This window comes from Pyxicephalus adspersus, chromosome 4 (genome assembly GCF_032062135.1).
Source record: "Pyxicephalus adspersus chromosome 4, UCB_Pads_2.0, whole genome shotgun sequence".
NCBI lineage: Eukaryota > Metazoa > Chordata > Amphibia > Anura > Pyxicephalidae > Pyxicephalus > Pyxicephalus adspersus.
In genome coordinates, this window is record NC_092861.1 from 94,486,028 (window position 1) to 94,513,029 (window position 27,002).

Here is a 27,002-nt window from a genome sequence, read left to right on the forward strand (position 1 = left end):
CCTACAGATCAGTTCAGATTTTTAAATGTTTATTTTTAATGTTTATTGATACTCTAGAAAAAAAAACACAACAAAATAAAAAAAAACAAAGGTGTGCATACATTTCAATGTTGTCTAATAAAGCACAGAACATAAAATGCTAATAAACAGTGCTAGAGTGCTAAGTTAAACACTGTTAAACACTGAATATTTGCTAAAATCTGCAATATTACGTTTTTACACTAATTATTGCAAGAATACCGTTTATTCTAATTGAGCAGTAAAAAAACAACAGTATAAATGTTGGATTTCCTAATTTTCTGTAAACTAATGCTTAGAATGACCACAGGGCAAGTAAAAATCCCCAGGGTGAGGTGGTAACCCCTAAAGAGACCCCAGAGATAATAATGCTGCAAAAGATGTGCGACAAAAAGTCAGAGAAGTTGAGCAAGAACCTCAGGAGTTTGAAATACTGCAGCCTGTGTTTGGATATAAGCCAGAGATGTAGAATATGTGAGTGTGACAGATTACAGTCGTTATAGGCAGCAGAAGTCATGGCAGATGTAATAAAAAGAGTAAGATTCATGTAAACCTGCAAGAAATATGATGTGTTAACAGTCATCATACACTTATTGATGTACATATATAAATACCTTAGTGTGGTGGGGAAAGATAAAGGTCAACACTTATAAGTAAACATGTTATGAAAAGTATAGGGTCATCACTGCTGTATCCTTCTGAAAATAATCTAGTTTGGCTGGTATGTTAACTACTGGTTTTCTTTACACTATCTGAGTCTAAGACTAAGAACAATGATGCTGAACAGACAGGGAAGTGTCCTCATTCTCATACTTTTTCCAGATCAGAAAATTTAAAGAACTGAAGATGGAAATAAGAATGACAGCAACACAAATGTTATTTTCACAAGATAGCACAGCAATGTAGGCTAAATTATAGATAAATTAGTAAATTATAGCTAGGAGGACCTATGGGAAAAAAGTCACTGGGCCCTTTCAAAGCACCGAAAACATACATATGGAACATAGGGTAAACTGTGGACACTAAAACTTGTGTCCTGAAATATTAAAAACGTATTAAAAAATTAGGTGGAGCAACCAATGATATAGTTAGTTATTGTAGTGTCTATGAACCACGGTCAGGCCATTTCTTACATGGCACCATGGGAAGAGACAAATTCTTACAAGAAGGCCAGGTGAAAGAAATTACTTATGAATGTGTAGAATAAAGTGCTTTAAAGTTTACAGTGAACAGACAGAATTTGGCCTCGGATATACCTATAAGGGAGTCTAATAAATTTATTTGTGCTAGTATTCTTTCTTTATTTTGCCAAAATAAAACTGTCCTTCTATTTCACAATAAAGCCGAAATCCAGCCCTATTTGTTTCCAGTTTTCTATTTATAGGTCTATAGATCAAATGCAAGGCATATACCATACATATAATTATATACCCGGCAGCATGATGGCTCAGAGGTTAGCACTCTGGCCTGTGCCAGGTTCGAATCTCAGCCAGGACACTATCTGCATGGAGTTAGCAGGTTCCCCCAGAGTTTGTGTGGGTTACCTCTGGGCATTCCGGTTTCCTCCCACATTCCAAAAACATGCAGTTAGGTTAATTGGCTTCCCCCCAAAAGGGACCTTAGACTGTGTTAAAGACATATGACTGAGGTAGGAACATTAGATTGTGAGCCCCTTTGAGGGACAGCTAGTGACATAGCTATGGACTGTCTACAGCGCTGCAAATTTTGAGGCGCTATATAAGTACTGTGTATTAATAAGATTAATAAAAATAATAATAATAATAATAATAATAATAATAATAATAATAATAGTGGGTGTATGGGGGAAAGATAGCCTAGATATTAGGAGCAGCTCTCAAATTTGATGAGCTATGCCTCCCTTATCACAAAGATTTAGAAGGTATGCCATTGTTGGTTGTTAATCACTTTATTAAATCATAAATTGTTTCACAATAAACAACATTATACCTTCTGAATTCAAATGATCAGATTTAGAATACTATGCTTTTGTTTTAACTTTTCTAAAAAATTGTATTTATGCCTATATTACCAATAAGAAGATTCCCTTCTTGCCCCTGTGACATCCCTACAAGATAGAAAGGCAAGGATGTGGTTATCACCAGAGCTAAAAGATGCAGAAAAAAATTTAAACTTTTTCATGAGTGTAAGCCTTCCCATTATACCAAAATTATTACAAAGGTTCTCTATCATTCAGCTTTGTGTAGTCTGCTTTGTTCAGCTTTAGTGGTCCAGAACAGGGGTTGGCATATGCAGATGCCAACAGGAGTCCCCACTAGGGACCTAAGTCAGTTCTGCACAGTGGCATACTGTTGGCTAAGCTCTTCATTGGTTCAGAATGTTCCTTTAAAAGTAGGTTCTCATTTTTTTTTTTTTGCTGCATCCAGATCTGTAGATAGATTACTACAGTCTGTACACTACTAATAGTTTGCCATCTCTAGCTAAGTAAATTGGAAGTATTTTTGTGTGATCAAGATAGTGGCAACTTTATTTGTTCCTGAAGCTAAATGTTATATTGCTGAAGTAGAGAGTTCAGAAGTGGGCTTTCCTATTGCTATTTCCTAAGGTTACAAAATTTGCATATTCTAGAACAGTCAATAATTGCCATATTTTGAAGTCACCTGAAAGGCACTTTTCAGACGATCCTAAATTTGTGGCTTGAATCTGCAGGAATTATTTCTAACATTTTATAAATCGTGTTTGATGGTGCAGATGTTAAAAACGTGGCTGTTTCAGATATCCACAGGCCAAATTTCATATAATATTTCATAGGCTAGGTGTGCACATTTTCCTAATGAAAAATAAGGCAAATCTAAATCACTTTCTCCATAGCTTATTTAATGAAGATCGTGTATGCAGTTCCTAAGTATTTTAAAACATAACAGATAATCTATGATAACTGACAATTATTTACTATACGTTTTCTCAATATGTAAGAAAGACCTGAAACAGAAATACTTATATCTTTTATAATAACTGTGGTTTACACATTAAAAAAGTAAAAACTTACGGCTTGATATACAGTATGCCAGTCTGCAGTTGATTTTTCGGTACAGTTGTTTGTTAAAAGGCCATATAAGAAGAGTAAAAAGTTGAATACAATTAACGATAAGTCCAGTTCCAATAAACACATAGCTGATGAAAAGATGACAAAAGAACTGAGATTTTATAAAGCCAACGATGTTCATTTTTCACCAAGCGCTGATGACCAATATTTACGAAGACCATTCATACAGTGAGGAGTAGACCTATAGGACATGTAAAAGATGTAATTACCACAAAGTAATGAAATCAAGATATATCACAGACAGAACTCAGTAAAATACCACTTACAATTTATACTACTAGATGACATAGATTTTCAGTTACCCACACAGTTCAACTGAATGTATCCTACAACAGGTTATTCATCAATGTATAGGACTACCAGTCAAAAAGCTAGTGGGTATTTCAGCCTGTTGACTTACTGTATATAGACGTCTAGGGTGATTTTTTTTTCTTTAGATAATTGGGACCCTTGGTCAACCTCCACCTTTTTTCTATTACAAGAACTTTATGCTTTACATTACAGAACATACAGTGCATTTAGCAACAGCAGAAAAAAGTATCTCCTGTGGTATAATTTTTGTCTGTTCCGTAGTAATGTTCTCTTTTTGTTTTCAGTTTTTTTTCCACATTTTCTACATCCATTGGCTTGTCCAGCAGAACCATACCAAGCCTCACCGCACAATTATTTATTGCTTGAAATAATGTGAATTTATGGTTGAACGCATAATCTGTAATAGCATTGTGTCCTCACAATTCTCATAAATATGTAAGCTACTTTAAGTTTATAATAAAAAAGGCAAGTTGAGCCATTTGACCTTAAATGTCTGGTGACAAAGCAGAGTACCATTACTAGAAAAGGAAGCTGTGTTTTTTATTCACACTGATAGCTGTGATTTAATTTCTACAAAGTAATAAAAGTATCAAGAACACAAGTAAAATAAAATGTCATCTGCAGACAGGCTCCACATTTTTTTTTTGATTTAAAAGCTCACTGATCTTTATTTTAAACCTGACAAGGACAAATAGTGATATATGCAAACCTTCACGTTTCTGTACAATTTAATTCCCTAAGTAAATGAGGTCAGCTGAGGTTAGTGATTGCCCATTACTTTAGCTTACATTTATCTATGGATCTCCAGGCCATTTTGACAAGCAATGTTCACCTGAAGTAAGCCTGTGATTTGTCCATGTAGCACGGGGCAACAGGTTCACTTTTTTGCCAGGCTAAGCAGCAACTTATATTTACACTGTGACCACTTTAATTTGTATTTTTTTTTTTTTATTGGTTTGAAAAGCTTGTGAAGATATGTTCGAAGTATTCATGAGGCTTTACAAAATATTTTAAACCAAGAATGTGTATTAGGCAAAGGCAACCTATACACATGAGATGAGCCCCCAGATTTAAACATTTTCATCAGTGATTACTAATTTAATAAAGGGCTTGAGTAAACACAGCTAGAGTTGGAAAGAAAAAAAAGTTGACAAACCACAGCTGCAAACATGCCTGCAGGTCTTCTTTTGATTCTGCAACATAAGATTATAGCTCACCCGGTTACTCTGTGAGACCACATTCAGCTCTGACCAGTTCTGGTTACAGAGCTGTAAAAAAATCAAGTAATAGCTGCTAGGTAAGTAGCGGATCTGGCACTCCCTGACCCTTAGCTTAGCTTTTTGGGCTACAGGCAGAAGAGATATCAGGAATCTAATAGACCCATATATCTTCAAGACATACTTGTCATTACTGTCACATAGGGGTTCTCTTTGGGCCCCTTGTGATAACAGTAATAAGAAACCAAAAATGTAAATTATTATTACACAGTATTCATAGTTCTCCCCAGAGGGTCATAATGGGCTTCCCTGCCCTGTTACACATTCCTGTCCAGTTATCTAACATTCTGAACTTCAATTGGGGAATGGGGAGGTGTAAGAAACCAAAAATATAGGTACAAGTGGGGAACATCTGTGACTAACATCCCCTAAAACTTCATCACTATGGCATCATTAGAAAATGAACTCTGCCCACTAAATTTTATTGAGGTTGAGGTACTGGAAGGTTACAGTCATGTGTAACAAAGACGTGCATTTTGATGGACAGTTTTTTCGTAATATTGTAATGATGCCATGGTGATGAAAGGTGATCACCACAAGTGTCCCCCACTTCCACCTATATTTTTGTTTCCCTGCACCTCTTACTTCTGGAGAAATTGGGGTTTGAGGTAAGATGCAGACAGATATGTGTAACAGAGCAGGCAGCACATTTTGCTAGGTAGAGATTTATGTTCTCATAATGCCATACTAATTACATTTTAAAAAGGTTTAGCCACAAGTGTCCCCTACTTGCACCTACAGTTTCAGTTTCCTATGCTTCCACGTGTACCTTAAAAATTTCAAGGTATTACAACCAACGGTTTAGGTGATATTAAGGTTTGAACACAGCGAGTTGTTAGGCTGCAGAATATGACATGCAGCTTTTACACTGACATAGCTATCACACTGCGCTGCCGATGACATTATACACTGCGGATAAATGTAACAGACAGTGTTTTTATATAGAATATGGACAGTGATGAGAGGGGATCACTGGCTGTCTTGTCCCCATCTGATATCACATGCATGATGCTATTAAAGCATCGCCACATTTTTAACATTATATTAAAGAGTGACTTTCTCCGTTAAGTAATGGAAAAATGTTTTTTTTTTTGTTTTTGTTTTTACACTTTTTTGGAGAGGACCTCTCCCCTTCAATCTTCACTTCCATTTCGGTAAAGACCAAATGGGAAATCTGCAGCCTCCTGGGATATTTGTGTCACATATCCCAAGAGGCTCTGTACTGCTCCTTCTGTGCATGCATCTTCCGAGGCTTTCCTATAATGTAAAAAAAAAAAAAGGTTCAATCTCATGCATGCGCAGTGCAAGGCAGCACTGGACGTACAAGTGAGCATCAGAGAAAAGGTGGAAGCTGAGCCAGCATGGGCCTGCTGGGCTAATTTTGTAAAAGAATCAAGTGAAAAAAAAATGTTTTCACAAAAGTTCACTTTAACTAAATATAGACATAGGAGCACATCTGAAGTTAGGCTGAATTCACACCGGCAGTAAGGTTACATTTGTCCATTCCTCATGCCAGGAACCACTGCTGCTTAAAAAACTTCTAGCTCCGAAAAAGCCCAGCACTTACCGCCCGTTATCAATCCTAGGGGCCCAGCACTTACCGCCTGTTATCAATCCTAGGTGCCTAGCAGTTGCCAGAAGTCACTCAGAAGGGGTAAATGTTTTTTGCTGATAATATGAACTAAGCCTAATTTGTTACACCACATTCATTATACTATTACACTACTACAAAGGAATACACTCTTAAAACTTGGAACACTAGTAAGTTGGGTCACAATACACAGCATAGGACAGTTGTGGCAAAATACATAGAATAGAAAAATTGGATATACTAATGGGGCAGGGATTACAAAGTATAGGGAGAAGGTAGAATACTAAAACAATATAAGGTTACTGGATACCCATGGCATATACAACTGGGAGCACTAAGTTTGCCATGTTTTGCCACCCGACTGCAGCTTCCCACCACCCGGCTGAAAAAAATTTCTGGGGCGAACACTGGTATTTATATAGCACCATCATATCACTAACTGTCCCTCAAAGGGGCTCACAATCTAACGTCTCTACCATGGTCATATGTCATTTATACAGTGCAAGGTCAATTATGGGATAATGGAATATGAGATATATAAAAATAACGTAATTGTAATTTTTACAGAAAATTGCACATTTTTATATATATTTTTTATTCAAATTTTTTTGAATTGTTTAAATTTACATTTTTTAATTAATATTCACAATGCTTGCTTTTGTTATATTTCAATTATTTTGATTTGTTAAAAAAATAAACACAACAGGGAGCCTTTTTTTGCCCCACTCTTGCCTCTGTGATGAATACCTGTTCAAATAAGAGAACAGTAGAACATAAAGCTTCCATGTTTCCAATTACTTGACTGATTCATAAGCTTACATTGCAAGTATTACCTATAAAGCACAACCATGCTACAAGTGCCACGCGCAAAAAAAGAAAGCAAGAGTCTGTCTCTCTAAAAACAAAGCTATCACTTCCCCAATGTACACAGGTATTACAAACTATACACACAAACAATTTCACAACATATTATTACTGATATTACAGAATAATACCAAGTTTTTTGGGGTTTTCTTAACAAGCATATCTGAAAATATTGAAATCTCAAGTAATATGCTACAGATGTATATTAATATGTATAATAATCTTTTTTTTTTTTTTTTTTTTTTTTTTTTTTAACACAAAAAGACCTCAAATAGGCAGTAAGCCTACCTCCCCAAAAAAGTATAATTTTGACATTTGATTTTTGTACAAAAATTTTAACACTGGACTTAAAAAACATCCACTGCTTAGATGACCAGTCTTACAGCCCACAGAGTGAGCTGGTGACTTTGTGCATTTTTTCCCTACTGTGTAACTGATCACATATCTGTACAGCAGATGTTAAAACACAGGTATTCACAGGTACTTTTTCTATAATTTTTATGATAAAAAAATATCATATTACTTAAAGCCTGTCCATAGCCAAGAACAAAACTTTAATATATTGCAGTTTGCCAAACCCTAGTTTTTGTTTGGCTCTTCTCTGTTATTTTTAGCTCGCAATGCTCCCAGAACAGACTTCCTGGCTTAAGCTACGTACACACTTCCAATTATTATCGTTGGAAAACGAACGACGAACGATCCTGCACGATATCTACGAACGATCGTATAGCACCGATCCTGCACATAGAGATAACGACACGATCGTTCGTAGATATTGTACACACAATAGATACGATCGTTTGAGCGATAGAGGAACTATGTGCACGACAGGAAAGTGAACGAACGTTCGTTCATTACGCATGCTCTGAACATGGACGATCAACAAACGACACACGAACGATGTTCAACGATCGTCGTCCAATCCGATCCGCCGGTCCGGTCGTTCGTTTCCAACGAGTTTCCTCGTTCGTCGGCGTCGTTGGTTACTTTTTTACGAACGATTTTTTGCCCAATCGATCGTTCGTCGTTCGATTGGAACGATAAAAATTGGAAGTGTGTACGCACCTTTAGGGTGCAAATGCCCACTCATCATACCCTATCTGTGGAGGAACCCTAGGCCAATAAAGGTCTGGGACTGAAGAATACCTCACTTTCTTTTTTCCATAACTTCGAAGGGGGGTCTATAGTCTTCAGAGATAGTGGGTGATAGTTTAACTGATTACAGCCAGCAGAGAACACAGGAAGTTAAGTGCTCAAAACATTTCCAGCAGGATCAGCACATTTTTTGAAATTTATCAGATATCAATTTCCTTACTGCAGAGGTAAAACAATAAAGGGGGCAACTAAAAGGTGTATTAAGGTTTTCATATACTTTAATAAAAGTCATTAGGTTTTGCAGTAACAGTAAGGTTTAAATTTATGTTTTCACAGTACAGAATTCTTTCTGTGTCTGTCTGAGACAAAGGCTGATCAGTCAGGTACATTTTATCCTCCGTCTGCATGAAAAGTTTGAATTGATGATCTCTGGCCAACATAATTTATTAAAGCCAAGAACAAAGATAAAGAAGCCCATCAAAGGAGAACTGGTATTAATGATGCAGAGAGCAGTTACTTGCAACAGAACTAAGAGATGCATGTTCTTAACTATCATTCCACACATAGCAAAGAGCAGACACGTGCTACTAAGGTACCTGGCTCAGGGAAGCAATTAATGGGGCCAAATATGTTTTTTCAAAGACATTTTCTAACATACGTACACAAATTAAAAACATTAATGCATTCCATTTTCCTGAGTTTTTTTACAAGTTAGTTGATAAAGTTAAACTACAAATTCTATTATGCCGCCAAAGTCATTTAATGCCCAGTTGACTTGCTTAGTTAAAATAAAGTCACACAATTAAACACTCTAAATGGTAAAAATTGCAGTGAAATATTTAACTTTAAAATATTGTTCTTGCACTGCCTTTGTGTGAGCGGCATCCTGCTTTCAATAGCTCATATCAAGTCAAATCCTATTAGGTTATAAGGTGATAACCATATTCAAATTATATGTTGGAGATGGAGCAACTGGACCAGTGACTTTTATACTTTTATCTCCAACACTGCTGTGAATATCTCCACCTGTAGCGTTTCTTCAGACATTTCAAATGTGTTTCTCAGTATGTGTAGCAGTCCTTATGGGGCAGTGGCGCCTAAATAAACTATAAACAAATGTGCCATTTCTATTGCTACTATGGCTACCAGACTCCTCTAGTGACATAAGTGCTTCTCTACCTTAAAAGACAAATAAACCACCCCTGAGTCATCCCTGTTGAATGTTTTTCCACTGTCATGTGATTACATCATATTACCAATTTAAGTCTCTGCAACAATTAATCTTTCTTGGCTGCATCGTTAGAAAGCAAGACTGCCAGGTCTGGCAACCTGGTTTTAAAAACTGACGGTTGTAAAAACGGGAAGTTGGTGGAATTGAATTTTATTATGCTTCCTAAGAAAAGTCTGTAATCAGATTGTTTTCCTCCAGTGTTTAACAAAGCAACAAGAGAATCTACACCAGGATAAAGAACTACTAGTTGTAAAAATGTCTGGGTGTCTGCCGGTATGAACCATGTAAAGCATCCAGGGAAAATGGTCTGAAAAGAGTGGTAATGCACTAAAGTTAATGCACAAAATCTAAATTTATTAAAAGCACCTGGAGAGGAATATAATACCAACTGCAGCAATCCTCCCAAAACTGAATGCCAGTAAAGATCATCATCATGGGAAAGTCCTATGGCTGTAGATGACTGAAGGATGAGGATAGTACTCATCATGGGAAAGTCCTATGGCTGTAGATGACTGAAGGATGAGGATAGTACTCATCATGGGAAAGTCCTATGGAAAGTCCTATGGCTGTAGATGACTGAAGGATGACTTTAAATTTCTATTATTGTCCTTTTCTTTCTTTCTTGTTCGCTGACTTTAGTACTCACTGTAGGTAATTCCTTGAGATGCCGGATTTGAAATATCTGATGTATAGAGGATGGTACTATGAATATAAAAAAAATTGTTTTATATTCTAATATCTCCTAGATTGTAAGCTCTTCGGGGCAGGGTCCTCTCCTCCTGTGTCACTGTCTGTATTTGTCTGTCATTTGAAACCCCAATTTAATGTATGTTGGTAACACCTAAATCCTGTTTATTAATAATGTTTATTGCTGTATGTGTGATAATAAAGCAAAATTACTTTCATGGTCTAAAAGTGTCTCTGAAAATGCAATGAAAGGTACTGGACACACTTAAAAATGAAACCAGACTTAAATTCCTAAGCAGTTTCTGATAGGGAAACCTTCATTTGTATCTTTACTTTGGGTGTGGATTTTGGCTATTACGAGGAAACCTACAGTACATTACATTAAAGTTGCAGTCTTTGAAAGTTAAATAACCTTCCATTCTTTTTAGAACAAATACTGAATTAACTGCAAAGTAAACACTAATGCCACTTAATGTATAGTTCACTATAGGTCATGTAAAGCATTGGGTACAAAGTACCGCCTTTTGCAACTGTGCTTAAGGATGTCATTCAAATAAGTATGGGTAATTTATTAACCCTTATTGTGAATTGCCTGTTTTAGCTCAGATTTATTGACTGTGGGAAACAGTACTATAATAAATAAGTTTTTGAATCAATACAGACAATAAGGACCATCATTAAGTTGCTTATTTACAGTGCTTTGCAAAAGGATTCACTGCCCCGGTATTTTCCATTTTTTGTACTGTTACCCAATTTTTATTTTACATGGGTGAACCAAATCATAATGTTATCTACACCACTTACACGGTTATTGGTCAGTGTTCTTGTCATGTAGTATTTATATGTACAAGCAGAAGTCCAACAACATTTGTCAATACCAAATAATCAAATCTGTTTTATATTGTTTGCTGGCCACATTATTTTTCCTGTAGACATGTCTGTAATAAATATATTATTGCTGACTATTTTTTTTTATTTTTTTTTTATACACGAGTGTGCAGAGAAAAAGAATTCATTTTTTTTTCTTTTTTTTTAATTAACTTAAAAACCAGAACTATTAGTATGGCAAAATGCCATGGGTAATGCCGACAGCTCAGGCTTCAGACATGTCCTTTCATGGTTATTGTAAAAAAGGTTAGCCCCAGCCTCAAACACATAAAAATGTTTACAATTGTTAGTTTCCTTATGAATTCCCCTAAAGAGTCCTTCTCCAATACCATATGCATTTGGGAACAGTTTTTAACCATGTATATTTCTACGTTTTGATATGCTAAGAGTTTTGGTGGCACCGAAATAGTGTTGTTTGCTGGAACGCAAGAAAGGATAATACATACCAAATAATAAATCAGAGAAAAAAGTTCCAAGGGCAAGGAAATAAATTAATGTAGGATATATAAGTTTTGCACATATTGCGTCAGATTTTTGCTGTGTTGGCAGCCCATTTAATTGAATGGGTTGCCCTGTTGCAATGCATGTTTTGCATGACATAACATGTTAATGTGTTATGCATGACATAACACAATACAACAATCTTTTTGGGTATTTCAGTTACTGATTTGTTCAGACTACAAACTTATCCCATATCCATTTAAAAGACAACATTTATAAAAAAAAAAGCAAAGTTTAGGTGATACTATCAAAAAGAGTAACACAATTAGGATATTTATCTTTGCCACCACAAGTGAAATGATCACTTTTAAACCCAAATCACATTCCAGCACAACAAATATGTTAACAAATGAATATTACACATCTTATCTTATGTAGTCCACCCTCTTTTTCCTCTATTAAAATAGCAAAAATGTCCCGGACTTGACCTGTTACTCCAATTGCAGGTGCAATCATGGTTAATGGCATGGCCTTTCAATTCTAAGGATTTCTCAGGACAGGAAAATTTCTCAGGACATATTAGAAAATCATCTGACCCTTAGCCGGTCTTGAAACTAGGTAAATATGATATAATATATATATATATATATAAATATATTACATGACATATTACAATGTGTCATTATTTGTGACTACGACTTCAGGTGAACAACAACACATGACACATTACACGGTTTCATTATTTTTTTACAAGGACAAAGTCAAAATGCAAAAGCAATATGTGAAAAGTGCTTTAAATCAAATGCACTTGATCATCAGCAATTGTGACCACCACTGGAAAAACATAAATTTTGTCAATTTGGTAGTCTGGAGCATTGAAGTGTTTAACACAATGCCATGAAGGAAAGAAAGCTGCAATATTCTTGGAGAAGCAATAGTTGGTGCCATCAATCTGGGAAGAATTATAAGGTCAGAGATAAATAGATGAAACAGATACAGCTATATGAAATACAGCTTAAGTATAAATAACATGAGTTAAAATAATAAATACCAAAAATTGTGGACTGCATAATGTGTTTAGGTGCCTTTAAGGCTATATGTGGCGGAGTTTAAAGATACACAGATGCATTTGCACTAAAAGGAAGAACAGTGGCATAACCTAAATGAAGCATTCAAAGTCCATTGCTGTACACAATCCCTATATCCAAAATAGATTCATATTTTAGGAGCCTTTTTACACCTTCTGTAATGTTACAGTATGAGCACATGTACAGCACATGTACATAGCATCCAAGGGTTCCAGAAGTTGAATGTTCCTATTAGCTGCTCAGCTAAAAAAAAAAAAAAAAAAAAAAAAGCAAGATCCTAATTAGATTCTAATCCGGTGTGAATTATGCAGTAGAGTAGAGACATGTGGTATTTACTAGTGAGTGAGTTTGACTGTTTTGTATACAGTCGAACATATCCGATGGGTAAGCAACTATACACTGTGCATATCGTGTACCAGTTTCTAAAAACAATTGAAACCTGAAGTGAGGTGGATTGACATGCGCATCAGATCTGAAAACTATGCCCACCAAGGCCATCACAATGCCACCAAAATTACTGAAGTTTGGTCAAAACATTAGAGAACTTGTGACAGCATTGGTAGCAGAGGATAAAAATGTAATCTAGCTTGATTTCACATATCTGTGGCATTGCATCACCACCCAATATAAATCTTCTGGGTAAAGAAAACAGAAAATGTTTCGTTTTGCATATTTCCCGGTTGGCAACAAGTATATTGACAGACAACCCAATATTTGGTATGAAGAAATACTATTTGGGTTCCCAATCTCATAGGAGTAACTGAGTGCTGCTGAAGAAATCTATATAAATTGTCTGAAACCCCTAACCTGAGAAGCTGATAAGGCTTGTAAGCGTCTCTTGGCCCAATCCATGATCTTTGCATGCATTTTTGAAGTCTGATTGACCTTGTTCCAACTTTATGGGAAATATATACTACTACTATGGTTTTTGGCTGTGAGGATCTTTACTGCCTGACTGAATTAAACCCTCCCAGTTTTTAATTCTAAAATGTTTGCAGCAACCACCGATTTCCACTGACTGCCAGTCGCCCTGAACATGATACATGCTTAGATGAGCATCTATCTCATTAGCTCTAGCTTTAGGTGTCTGTAGTAATCCACTCCCTATTTTACGAGAGCCAAGGTTATCCACTTGACAGGTTCGTTGGTAAAACCCACAAGATTACAGAGGCACTTGTCTCAAATGATAAGTGGAATATTCAATCCAGATATTTACGGTTTCTTTAGAGGGTTAATGTCCAATAGCCTCATGAGAGCTTTAGCCCATAGTATTGCAAATGTCATTACCTCCAAAAGCCTGATTGTTTTCTGAAACAAACTTTTACTTTGAGTTGCAACTCCTCGCCCTTCAGTTTTTCTGGGGTGAGGACTTTGCATTCCTGTTGCAGAAATCAATGCAGTCAACCCACTTGCATAATCGGCAGAACGGTTGTCCCATGTGTGCACAGGAAATCCCCTATGTCATTATAGCGGGCGTGTGTGCTGTGCAAGACCCGCATGGGCCACGCCCACTCCGATTCCAAGAACATGCTTTGCACTGACACTGGACTCCGTGCACAGGGAACCCCTCACATCACCCTGGTGGGCATGTGCTGTGCGGGACCCACCCAGACCACGCACATATGATGTAATGATGTAAGTGCTGAATGGTCAGCCCCCACACATTTTCACCTCACCCAAATCTGGCCCTCTTTGCAAAAAGTTTGGACACCCGTCCTGGAGGTTTTCCAGAACTACGGGTAACTAAGCCTCCAAGGTGGATATTGTCCCGAGAATTTAGCAGCCAGTTGTTTGAAAAATGTTCTAGCTTGACAGCCTTTATTCTGAAATCTGCAGCCACCACTAATTACTGGTATATATTCTTGGAGCAGAACACCTGGACAAATGATAACACCTGGAATTGCAGGCGATATTTGTTTTCCAGGAATTTTTTTAGCGGTATTCAAAAAATGCTGACTTGAATGGTGTATTGGTACATGCAAAGAAGCATCTCAAATCCACTTTTGCCATGAACTCTCTCCTGCTTAACACCCACATTTCCATCATGAAGAGAATTGACTGCTGAACTTGTTTAAACTCTTTGATATCAAAGACAAATCTGTGGCCTTCTGAAATAAAAGACCTTACCAGGCTGAGAAAGCAGTACTTCCATCATAACTTACTTTCATTAACCTTCAAGAGCGCGATTGATGAACCCGAAATGGTACAAAAAGGTTGTGGGGGACGGGACTTTAGTCCTTAAAGCATCTCACCATTTCCTATATCAATTCTTTTCTCTTCAACGTCCTTTTACAGTCTGAACATATGTTTTTTCAGTAAATGTCTCTTCTGGCATAGAAAGAATTTTCCTATTTCTAGCATCTTCACCACTACCATCCTCACATCTTCCTCCTCTGACACCTAGAACAAAGCAAGGAGGATACACTAAAAAATGACTATGAGCCTTTTAACAGCAAAACATGTATCTAACCAAGGATCCGTAAAAAAAAAAAAAAAAAAAAAAAAAAAAAAGAAGGTATACTCACAGCCCTACAGACAAGAGCTAGGCTCTGGTCTGACACCAGGCCACCCCCTAAGCAGATACTCAAAAATAATCACAAAATCAGCATTATAAGCAGTAAATTATTTACTCATCTCATCTCAATGAATTTCAAACTTCCTAATCCCTATGTCATCCCAGCAGCCCATCCAAGCCAGTAGGTTTCTAGTGCAACCTCATGAACAGGCCACACGTAATCCCTGCAACCCAGGACGGCTGTGTGCAATGAAAAATCTCAGTGTGATTTCACATTAGTCGCAGCATACTCCTGGGTCTTATGTGTGCAGAGAACCACCACCAACATTGGAGATCCCCAGTGCCAGTGTCAGACGAAAGGGAAGAAACGACCCACAGCCAGACTCCTGGACCTTCCACAGAACGTGTAAGCAGTAAATTTTAGGATCTCCCTGTCTTGGTGACAAATGTTTGACATGAGTTTTGTCTACATATACACTTCAATAGCTCCTTTTTTTTTTTTTTTTTTAACTGCATCCTGCATTTTAGACATGATTTAGAGTCTGGTAAATATACCATGAAAAGCGTTTTTTGAAGTCCACAAAAAAAAAAAAAAAATGTTGATCTAAAAGGTACATGTTTAACTGGTATTGGTAGTGCTAAACCATACAGGAGAAGGGGACACCAATAAACCGTCCAAACAGGTTGGTCCAAAACTTTTATTCAGAAAGGCAGCAAACACAATTTTTACAGCAGGAAGGCTTTGAATAGCAAGATCAAAGCATAAAATACATAAAAACATCCAAGCCACTCACTCAAATTCTGACAAACCAGGTGCCCGATAGGGTTTCACAATACAATCAGGCAGCAATTGTTCTTTTGTTCTGTAAGCAGGTAACCTTTTTTACCCAGCAGTAAGTTCTCACAGCAGAGAGATCCCTGAACAACAGTTAGCTTGCATATACATTAGTCAAAAAAAAAATAAGGGTAGTCCAGATCCTCCAGGATGGCACAATGCATATATGCTGTTGCGGTTTACTGGGTCTCCAAGCACAGCTTCATGAACATGGAGGAGACACCAGTAGACAGACCTCCACACAAGGAAAGTTGGCCAGGGCTATAGAAGGTCAACAACCTCGCAGCAGGACCAGCATCTACCTCTTTATGAGAGAAGGAACAACAGAAGCACCGTCAACCCTGTACCCTTGCAGCTGGTATGTAACAGGAGGAAATCCTGGTGTTTTAATTCCCCAGACCCCAGAATCTATTAGGTATCAGTGCATCGGAAGCAGTGCAACAGACTGTCCAGGAGCCTACTGATGCCCTGAACTAAGGCTTGGTGATTGAGCAGTGTATATTTTTCTATTGAAAGCTTAGCAATAAGGCCAATAAAGTTAATAGCCAATATAAGTTCTGGCGAGCGGGTAAGATGTGGACCTAAGAAAGAGACTTTATTTCATTGAAAGCTCCACAGAGTCTCTGGACTCCAGAATTTAAACCCAATTTTCTCTTTAGGATCCATACTTTTGATTTTTTGTAACAGCAATGCATCAAGCTATAACCCTCATTTTAATATTCATACTCATATTATATAATATAACTCAAATAATACCTTTTTTTAACCTTTTTCTTTCATTAGGTTGTATAACATGTTGTTGAGTTGCTTTGCAGCCTATGAGTTTTAGCTACAGTTTCCTTTCTTTACAAAATTTTACCTTGTAGTTTGGAATCTTCCTCTTGAAGGGGATCACCATCTCTAGCTTGCTTGAGACTGCGGTGACATCATGATCTTTCCTGCAAGTATTATACATTTTAGCTTGCCAGGTACTTTTATTAGACAATCAGCAAATAAAACATTTTCATATTACAAACTGTAAAACTATAAAAAGGTCACAAAAGTAGCACATATTGCACAGTTTGGCACATTGACAAAATTGCTGAAAACTGATTTTAACCAACCTTGGCTATCTTGGTTCTAGAATGTCATTAAATCCAAAACAACATATAAAGCATGTGAACAAGGGTTGCAAAGGTATTGATCAAGATCCACCTTTTCTCGAGAGTTGTAGGAGCCCTCCTCCAGATAGAAGAGAATATCTTCAGCCATTGGCGTTAGATTTCACCTGTTAGAGCCCTTCAAATTAGGACAGCAGATCTCATTTCTTACAAAAAGTGAGTTACACTTGTAAGAAGCTGCTAGGGTTACACTAACAGATGTCTAGGGATTGGGGGGGGGGGAAAACGCTAGACGCGAATGTAGGATTTTAATGTAAAGAAAATCTAGATTGAAAGAAATTCTATCATATTTAATCTTGATAAAGGTACAGAAGTATGGAATCCAAATAAGAAATGTATAAGAATACTGGCCAAATGTTGTATGATCAGGTACCCAACATATTTCTCCTTGAAACTGATCGTATACCAGGTTTTCCCCTATGCATTTAAATAATAATTACAGCAATTGTTGTTTGGGAGTGTCCTAATTTTTAATTGGTTCCTGTTAGATATTGTTAATAGATTTGTTATTATATATGCTAAAACATTGATTTTAACAGTGTTTTACCAGGAAGTTCTATATTATATCTGAGCATGGGGTTATATTAGAAGTGCACCACTCTGTCTGCCAACTGATTTGAAAAAAAAAAAAAAAACATTCTTATTGTATTGGGTCTACAGTGATCTGTATGCAAACCAAAGTGCCCTGTAACATTGGAATTTTAGATATAGGCTGCTCCTATGAAGATGCCTTAACAGAAGCCATTTATTATTATTATTATTTCCTTTTCCAATAGTAGAGTCTATACAGCTCTAGAAAAATTACAGTAAATCAGGGCAATAAAAGCAGGAAAATGTACAAAGATCATGGAGGACAGTAAAAGAAAAAAAATGTGACGATTTCTACAGGAGCTAGGCCTATCTAACTGTGTACATTGTTTAAAAAAAAAACACTACACGGTCTAGGAGCTCTATTTATAAAACTGGGTATCAGACATTCCCTCATATATTCTCTTGTGGGAATCAATTACTGCAATTGAAACACATATACCTGGAATATTCCCACCAGGCAAAGTTTGAAGGAATGTCATATTCCCGGTTGTATAAATAGAGCCCTAAATGTCTATTGAATCACAAAGAATGTATCTAGCTTTTAATCTTAATAGGTGTAAACATTGTTATACAGAAAACATTTGTTTGCTTTACAGGATAAGATTGATAGGTTTATATTTTTATTTATTCTGAACCTAATGTCATTAGTCATTTATTTAAAATATTCTTTTTTGAACAATCTACAATACACACAAACAGGATCCAGTCCTAACATTCAAGTTACTTTGAAAACATATAATTGGCAATAAAAGAATCCATGTAATGATTTCTTATATAGAGTGCTCCAAATTTTGGACTATAAATATGTCTCAGCAGGACCCAGAGTCAATGGGAGTTCCTTCCTCCTTTGTGAGATCAGCAAAAGTAGTCATTGCTATAAGAAATTGCTCTGCCAGGTGCTAAAATCTCAGGTCAAACAGAAAGGAGGTAGCCATATCCCAGGATTATCATAGTCCAAATGTGGAAACAAGTTTATTTTAATTTCCCAATTCATTGTGTAATAGAAGACCTACTATGCTGCCATGTTTTGCCTGTTCAGCAATATGCTGTACACAATTGTGGCAGAAAACGTAAAATGCTTTTTTGTGATCATTCCATGGTAATCGCATTTTCATAGGGCAGCAGCCACCTTGGTCAGCTTGTGAAGTACATTATTCCCCTTATTTTTATCATTTACATGTGTCATCATAAATGACAATAAATATGTTCTATAAAAACATTGTGGCCCCCTCTCTATAGCTTACAGGAAACCACTACTACTATTAAAACTCTATTTACACCATTGTGGTGCACTAGAACAGTGATTGCCAACCTTTTCGGTCTCGCTGCAGGCAGACGCGGGGGAGCTGGGTGTCAATCAAAGGGGAGAGACTTCCCTTATAGTGACGTCAGAATGCCATAAACCCGCTCACTCTCCCCATCGCAGATCTGGACAACCCGACCCCTTACCTGAGCCTAGGATTTGTACGGGGCATGTGGTCCACGGCTCTGGCTGGTGCACCCCCGCACCCCCAAAATTTTCTCACCGGTTGGCGACCGCTGCACTGGAACATGCATATTAATGTGAATTTAATTGGCTGTGTTTTACTTTAGGACTAAGATGGGTAAATATAATTTTTTGGCAGCATAGCACAATATGTGTGAGCTTTCCAGCTCACATACCTGACAGTGGAAACTTCTTACACTAGAGCTGTCATTATACATTTACTGGCAAGCAAGAATGGCATCATGCGTCAGAGGTCCTGATTAAGAAAGAAAAAAAAGGGGGAATTTATCTTTGTTAAATTTTCAAGATTAAAAAAAAAAAAAAAAAAAAATTGAGAAATACATTTTTCAATATCACTAAATTAGAGTGTCTTTGGTGCACCATGTGACTAAAGCACAAAGGATTCCTGGAGAACAGAGTGTGAAAGGGTACATGCTCTATATGTTTTGTAATGATACCTTGGAAAATTCTGTTGGAGGAAGAAGGCAGTGGACTCACTTCCTTAGCGTTTTGAAAATGTGTGCTTAGCTGTTATGATTTTTGTAGCAAGAACTTTGTAAAATTCGACATAACATTCCTAGTCCGGACCCAATGCTGGTTATTGTTATTTTTTTACAATTTTGGATGCTAGAATTACAACTTTCAATCTATCTTAGGTTGGCGACAACATGAGATGACATTAGGCTTCTTCCAGACACCATTATTCTACAAATGTTTTATTTAGACAAAAAAAATGTCTAAGTATGACAGATACAATGGCCACTCTCCATGCAATGCGTCTGTGAGGCTTCTGTTTGTGTTAGCTAATTCGGTTTTTAAAACAGTAGGGACATAAAGTAGAGAAGACCATAAATTCCCCTTTAAACTCCTCACAGTTTTTGCAGCTGAATCCTGGAATGAACATCAAGAAATGTAATGAACACTTTCTAGTATAAACTCCTGGAGATTTTCTTTAAAATCTCATTTCAGCAACAAAAATGTAGAAACATTGTGGAGAGATTTTCTCTTACTTGTGCAACAGTTTTCTTTGATGTCTGAAACTAGTGGCCATTTGTTTTTATTTCCTTGTTCCTAGGCAGAAGAAACTTTTGGCTACCCTGGCAGTGACAGAGCAGAAGATAACTCCCCTGTTACCAACCACAGGTCTTCCTTCTCCTTTTCTCTACCCTTGGGCTTTCCAGGGAAATGGACTAGTAATTTTTGCATTTCATCTAATAAATTTGAAAAAGTTTTTGCCAATGTTGTTATAATTTAAAACACATGTAATTAATTAATGAACTGTGCTTGGGAAAGGGGAAGATTAGTTGCAAAAATGTCCTGTAGTTCAGCTTTAAGCATCCCAAAAATGATATATTTAGTGTTCTCCCCAGAAATTTATCCAGGTATCCAGTAACTCTATTATTGTGTCAGTGTTCTACCTACCCCCTATACTTTGTTTCAACTTTCTAATGCCTGGCTTGTTAGAATGTCCATTTTTTTAATGCCCAAACTGTTCAGTGCTGTGTATTTTAAACCAACTTCCTAGCTGATCCGAATGGGCATGCGTGAGATTAAGCACTTTTTTTTACATTATAGGAAAGCCCCCGAGGATACATTCCCAATGTCGGTCATGCAGAAAAGGAGCAGCCCAAAGCCACCTGGAATATGTGACACAAATTTATCACACATTTATCTATAAAAAAAGGGGAAAGTCACCTTTTATATAATGGTAAAATGTGGTGGTGCTTTAACACCCTGAGCAGTAATCTGAGTGTGGCTCAAAAACGAAAAAAAAAAAACAAAAAAACACTTACCTGGTTCTATAAGCGTCCTGCCTATCAGATCCCATCCTCGGGCCGTGTACTCTTCCTCTGATCTTCCGCCAGCGAGTGCGCCGACGTTCCCCAGGAGTTCAATACAAAATAACTGTATTGAATCCAATACAAAAGTAATCATTATATTATATATATATATATATATATATATATATATATATAATTATATACGATACTGTACAGTTACAGTATATACAGATACTGTATACAGTATATACAGTTACAGATATTACAGGTTACAGTATTTTTATGCACCCTTGTTTTGACAGATTTTTTTTTCTTTAAGGCTTAATAATAAATGTATTAAATATTGGACATATTTTGGTGAGTTATGCCTAAGAATTTTAGGCCTACAATGTAAAATAAATTTCCATGCACAAAAATGTACTTCTTTTGGCATAAAATACTGACATAATTAGACCGCCATGGAGGTTAAGAGCATCATGAATGTGATGGGGGCAGGAGAGGCAAAAACCACAACAGCATCCCAGCTTGAGAGGCAAAAAACTGTGAAATGTATCCTCCCACAGTGTGATAGCTGTGTGTTGTTACGCTGCTTGTCATTTTCTGCAGCCTAACAACTAACTATGATCAAACCTGCAGATCTACTAAATTGTTGGTTTTAATGACTTGAGAATTTTAGGGTACGCAGGGGTCCCCTATAGCTACTAATACCCAAAAGTTCCTTAAAGAATTTCAAGATATGGGGATCACGATTTTAAAAACTTTGAGGATTGAACGTTTGGTTGCCGTTTCATAAGAAAGTGCATTTAGGAGCCCAAAATTGAAAATGCAGGTGCAAGTGGGGGGACACTTGTGTATAAACCCCCTAAAATGTAATTAGCATGGCATCATAAGAACATAAAGAACCTCTCCCCATCAAACTGTCTGCTTCTTTACCTTGAACCCTAATTTCTCCAGAACAGAGAGGTGCAGGAAAACAAAATTATAGGTGCAAGTGGGGGACACTTGTGCCTAACACCCTCCAAACTTTCATCGGCAAAGCAATGTACCCTTCCAGTACCTGAACCTTAATTTTGTTTTGATGGGCAGAGTTTTGTATGTTTTAGGGGTTTTAACCACAGACGTTCCCCACACATTTTCAGTTTCCTACACCTCCCCATCCTAGAAAAATTGGGGTTCAAGTGTTAGAAGTTGGCAGTAATGTGTAACAGGGCGGTGAGTTTTGATGTTTTTCATGTTCTGATGATACCAGAGTAATGAAATTTTAATGGTGGTGGTGGGGTGTGATTGATGGGGGGGGGGGATGTTGGCCAAAGGTGTCCCCCACTGCACCTACATGTTTTATTTCGTACACCCCACCATTCTAGGGAAATTGGGGTTCAAGAGAGGAGAAGCAGACAGGGTAACAAAGTATGACAGTTACAGATTTGTGGCAGGCAGGTATCAGTTTAGGGGCCCCATCCCAATGATCCTTTATGTATGTGGCCCTGGGGTGCCCAATTTGCATTTTCAATTAAGAACTTCTAGGCACATTTGCTTCTAGACACCCAATGTTATATTTTCACAAGTGTTTAAAATTCTGATCCCCTTATCTTTAAATTTTTTAAAGCTAGGGTGCTGTTTTGGTTACTACCAACTATGAGTGTTCTCTGTGCTCCCCAATATAGGGGTTGATTTCACAAAGATATTTAGGCTGTTCTTAGTAAAGTGAATTATCTCCTTGCAAAGGATACTTCACTTAGCTTAGTGAATGAGGTAAAGGTTCATTGACTTCAACCATTCAATTATATGTAAGTAAACAGTCTTAAGATTTCCTTTCATTAATTGAAAGAAATACCCAAATATACATTTTTGCCTCTACACCTAGATGTGTAGGCTTTTTCATTGACAATGCACTTCTCCAATCACTACTAGTAATTTTGGACAAATTTACTAATATCCAAACCCTTTGAGCAGTGATGGGGAACCTGCCTTTGAAGCCCCTGTAAATCCACATCAGTATCAAACCTCAATTGTTTTCCACACATCATCTCCCATGAAGTGTCTGTCTGGACAATTTACCGATGAAGCTTACCAGTGGTTTAGAAAAATGTCTCAATGCTTTTACAGTATATGAAAAATCAATGCCCATGTATCCAGTTTACAAAGCAATAATTATAATAAGTTTTAGCTCCCATGGCAATATTTTAAATTATATTAGGTAGCACTCAGTATATGCTCTGCTGGGTAAACCTGTATTTGCACTCTTTTAATTGTGTGAGCCTCACTCCTAGATACTTGACCCTTTTTCTATCAAGGAAGAACTCATGCATCCAGACAGAATTTACTCCTCACAGAAGACTATATACAACCACCCAGAGCGAGTCCATTCCTCACACAGGAACAACATACAATCAGAGAGTTAGTTCCTCACAAAGAAAATACCCACCCAGAGAGGGTGTCCACCACTCACAGAAGATTTTACCCACCCCGAGAGAGAGTCCACCCCACACAGAAGAATATACCCACGCAGAGAGGGTCCACGCCCCACCGGAGGAAAATACTCACTCAGAGAAGGAGTCCACCCCTCACAGAAGAATATACCCACGCAGAGAGGGTCCACCCCTTACAGAGGAATATACTCACTCAGAGAAAGAGTCCACCGAAGAATATACCCACCCAGAGAGAGAGAGAGAGTCCATCCCTGACGGAAGAATATACCCACCCAGAGAGCGAGAGAGTCCGCCCCTCACAGAAGAATATACCCACCCAGAAAGGGATTCCGCCCCTCACAGAAAAACATACCCACCCCTCAAATAAGAATATATCCACTCAGAGAGAGAGACCTTCCCTCACAGAAGACTATACCCACTAAGAGAGAGAGTCCACCCCTCACAGAGGAATCTACCCACCCAGAGAGAGAGTCTGCCCCTAACAGAAGAATATACCCACTCCGAGAGAGTGTGCACTCCTCCCAGAAGAATATACTCACCCAGAGAGAGTGTCCACTCTTTATTCCAGGAATATACCCCACTGTTCTCCCCAGAAAATTTTTTTTTCAGCGGGGTTGGGGGAAACTGTAGCCAGGTAGTAAAAAAAAGTTGATGGGGCTAGACACGGCAAATTTGGAGCTCTAAGTTATCCAGTTGGAGTCTAAGGTATCCAGTAATCCCTGCTATTGTGTCAGTGTTCTGCTTGCCCCCTATACTTTGTTCCAATTTTCTAATGCCTGGCTTGTTGGAATGTACACTTTTTTCCATTTTTTGTATTATACCCCAACAGTCCAGTGCTGTGTATTTTAATCCAAATCCCTAGAGTTCCATGTTTTATTAGGGTAATACCTTGTAGTAGTGTAATATTGTGATCAATGTGGCTTAACAAATAAGGCTTAATTCACACTGGCAGTAAAAAATGCCCCTCCTGAGTGACTACTTCTTGGCAACTGCTGGGCACCTGGGATTGGTAACCGGTGAAAACTGCTGGGCACCTGGAATTGGTAACCGGTGATAACTGCTGGGCACCTGGAATTGGTAACCGGTGATAACTGCTGGGCACCTGGAATTGGTAACCGGTGATAACTGCTGGGCACCTGGAATTGGTAACAGGTGGTAAGTGCTGGGCTTTTCAGGCCCAGCAGTTTTTCAAGCAGCAGTGGTTCCTGGCGAGAGGAAAGTGAGGGGTAAATGCAACCTTACTGCCAATGTGAACTCAGCCTACCCTCAGATGTCACCTCCTGGCGCTATACCTAGCGCCAAACACAAAGAGCATCATGCATGTGATCGCAGATGGGGATAGGACAGACAACAGACAGGGTAGGACAAAAACTTCCTGTGAAATTTATCCACCTACAGTATGATCGCTCTGTGTGTAAAGTCTGCTTGTCATGTTCTGCAGCCTAACAACTCATTGCGTTCAACCCTTTAGATCTCCTAAATTGTTGGTTGTAATTACCTAAAATTTTTAGGGTACACAGGGGACTCTCATAGCTACTGATAACCAACATTTCTTTTTTTAATTTCAAGAATTTCAAAATATGGGGATAATGGGTTTAAAAACTTGTGGAAATTGGAAGATTTGGGTTGCTGTTTTGTAAGAAAGTGCACCTAGGAGCCCAAAGTTGAAAATGCAAATTAAAGACCCCCGAGGCCACTTACATAGCAAGAAGCACTGGGGTGGGGGCCCCTAAATATTTTACCTACCTTTCATCAAGATATATTTGTAATACTATGCTGCCCTTTCAGCCTCTGTTCTTTGAATCCCAATTTATCTGGAATGGGGAGGTGCAGGAAACTGAAATTGTAGGTGAAAGTGGGGAACAGATGTATAAACCCCTAAAATTTCATTAGCATGGCATCATTAGAACATAAAAACCTCTCCCCATCAAACTGTCTGCTTCCCTACCTTGAACGCCCATTTCTCTAGAACAGGGAGGTGCAATTAAACAGAATTAAAGGGGCAAGTGGGGGACACTTGTGGTTAACACCCCCCAAACTTTCATCTTTATGGCATCAATACATAAAGTCTGCCCATCAAAACACACTGCCCTGGTACCCAAGACTTACCCTACCAGTACCTAAACCCCAATTTCTATTTGATGAGCAGAGTTAGTTATGATCCAATGATGCCATTGTGATAAAACTTTAGGGAGGTGTTATCCACAGATGTTCCCCACACATTTTAGGTTTGCTATACCTCCCCATTTCAGAAAAATTGGGTTTCCAGTGTTAGAAATGGGCAGTAATGTGTAACAGGGCAGTGCGTTTGCCAAAGTAAGGGGGGTTATTGAAAATTGCCCCCCCCCCTCCGCACCTACCACCGTTCTCCCCAGACCCTTTTAGCTGGGCGCACCACCCGGCACATTTCAGTAAGCACCCGGTTGTTTTTAGTTGGTTACAGAGCAGCTGGGTCATAATACAGGGGCTGCCACCCGCCTAAAATTTCTTCCCACCCAGCTTAAAAAAAATTTCTGGGTTGAGCACTGGCACCTACCATTCTAGGGAAATTGTGGTTGAAGGAGGAGAAGCAGTCAGGGTAACATATTATGACAGTTATAGATTTGTGAGAGATAAGTATAAATTTAGGGGCCCTTCCCCAATGCTCCTTTTCTATGTAAGTGGCCCCGGGGGTCCCCAATTTGTATTTTTGATTTAGGACTCCCAGACGCACTTGCTTTTAATACTGCAACCCCAATGTTGTATTTTCACAAGATTTTACAATTCTGATCCCCATATCGTGAAATTTGTAAAAGCTGGGGTGCTGAAATTGTGAATGGTGCTAACTATAAGTGTTCCCTGTGCACCCTGAAAATCACAAGTCATTATGACATACAGTTTAGGGGATATGAAGGTTTATACACAGAGAGCTGTGGAAGGCTGAGGAATGTGACATGCAGCATTTATGCACACTGCTCTGATGACGTCATCACACACGCCCACTGGGCGGAGACATTGTTTGCACAATGTTTTTTTTTTTTTTTTTTTTTTTTAATTTCCCCAAATCACTCGACACAGCTATGAGAGGGGAAGTGACAGCCTGTGTCCTGATCTCTTCATAGCTGTGCTGTGCTCTCCTCACTCTGCCCAGCTCTAATCAGCTATCAGCTCTTATCAGTGGAGAAAGGAGCGAGCAGAGCAGTCTCTTTGGTGTCCATTCAGTGCTGCTGAAAATGTGCCAGGCTATTCCGCCTGGCACTTTTTCAGCAGCTCTTAAAGGACACCAGAAAGTAGGCGGCCCGCCCCCCAAAAATGGGCTGGGGAGAACTATGTACCCACCCAGAGAGTGTCTGCCCCTCACAGAAGAAAATACCCAGCCAGAGAGAGTCCACCGCTCACATACAACCATCTAGAAAGAGTCCACTCCTAAAAGAACACATACAATCATACAGAGAATGAATGAAGAACACTTACAACCTTCCAGACAATGTCCACTCCTCACAGAACAACCCATACAACCATTCAAAAACAGTCCATTCCTCACAAAAGTGTAAACCCACCCAGAAAAAGAGTCCACTTCTTAAAAAAGAACACATACAACCTCCCAGAGAAAATCCACACCTCCCAGGAAAATATACCCACCCAGACA

At 38.1% G+C, this 27,002-nt stretch overlaps 1 protein-coding gene across 7 annotated transcripts in view; it reads right to left on the reverse strand.

Moving 5' to 3' along the window:
• The window catches only part of AGPAT4 (1-acylglycerol-3-phosphate O-acyltransferase 4), a 57,320-nt gene that overhangs the window by 25,352 nt on the left and 4,966 nt on the right, over positions 1 to 27,002 (reverse strand). For 4 of the 7 annotated variants that reach the window (XM_072409054.1, XM_072409052.1, XM_072409053.1 and 1 more), the window contains exons 2-3: positions 16,787 to 16,865; positions 3,047 to 3,284 (exon numbers count right to left, since the gene is read on the reverse strand). In XM_072409054.1, the coding sequence (XP_072265155.1) occupies positions 3,047 to 3,224 (178 nt within the window). In that variant the 5' untranslated portion in view covers positions 3,225 to 3,284; positions 16,787 to 16,865. Of the gene's footprint in view, positions 1 to 3,046; positions 3,285 to 14,739; positions 14,978 to 16,786; positions 16,866 to 27,002 lie in introns of all 7 variants that reach the window. The other 3 variants (XM_072409057.1, XM_072409059.1, XM_072409058.1) reach the window with 2 other exon arrangements.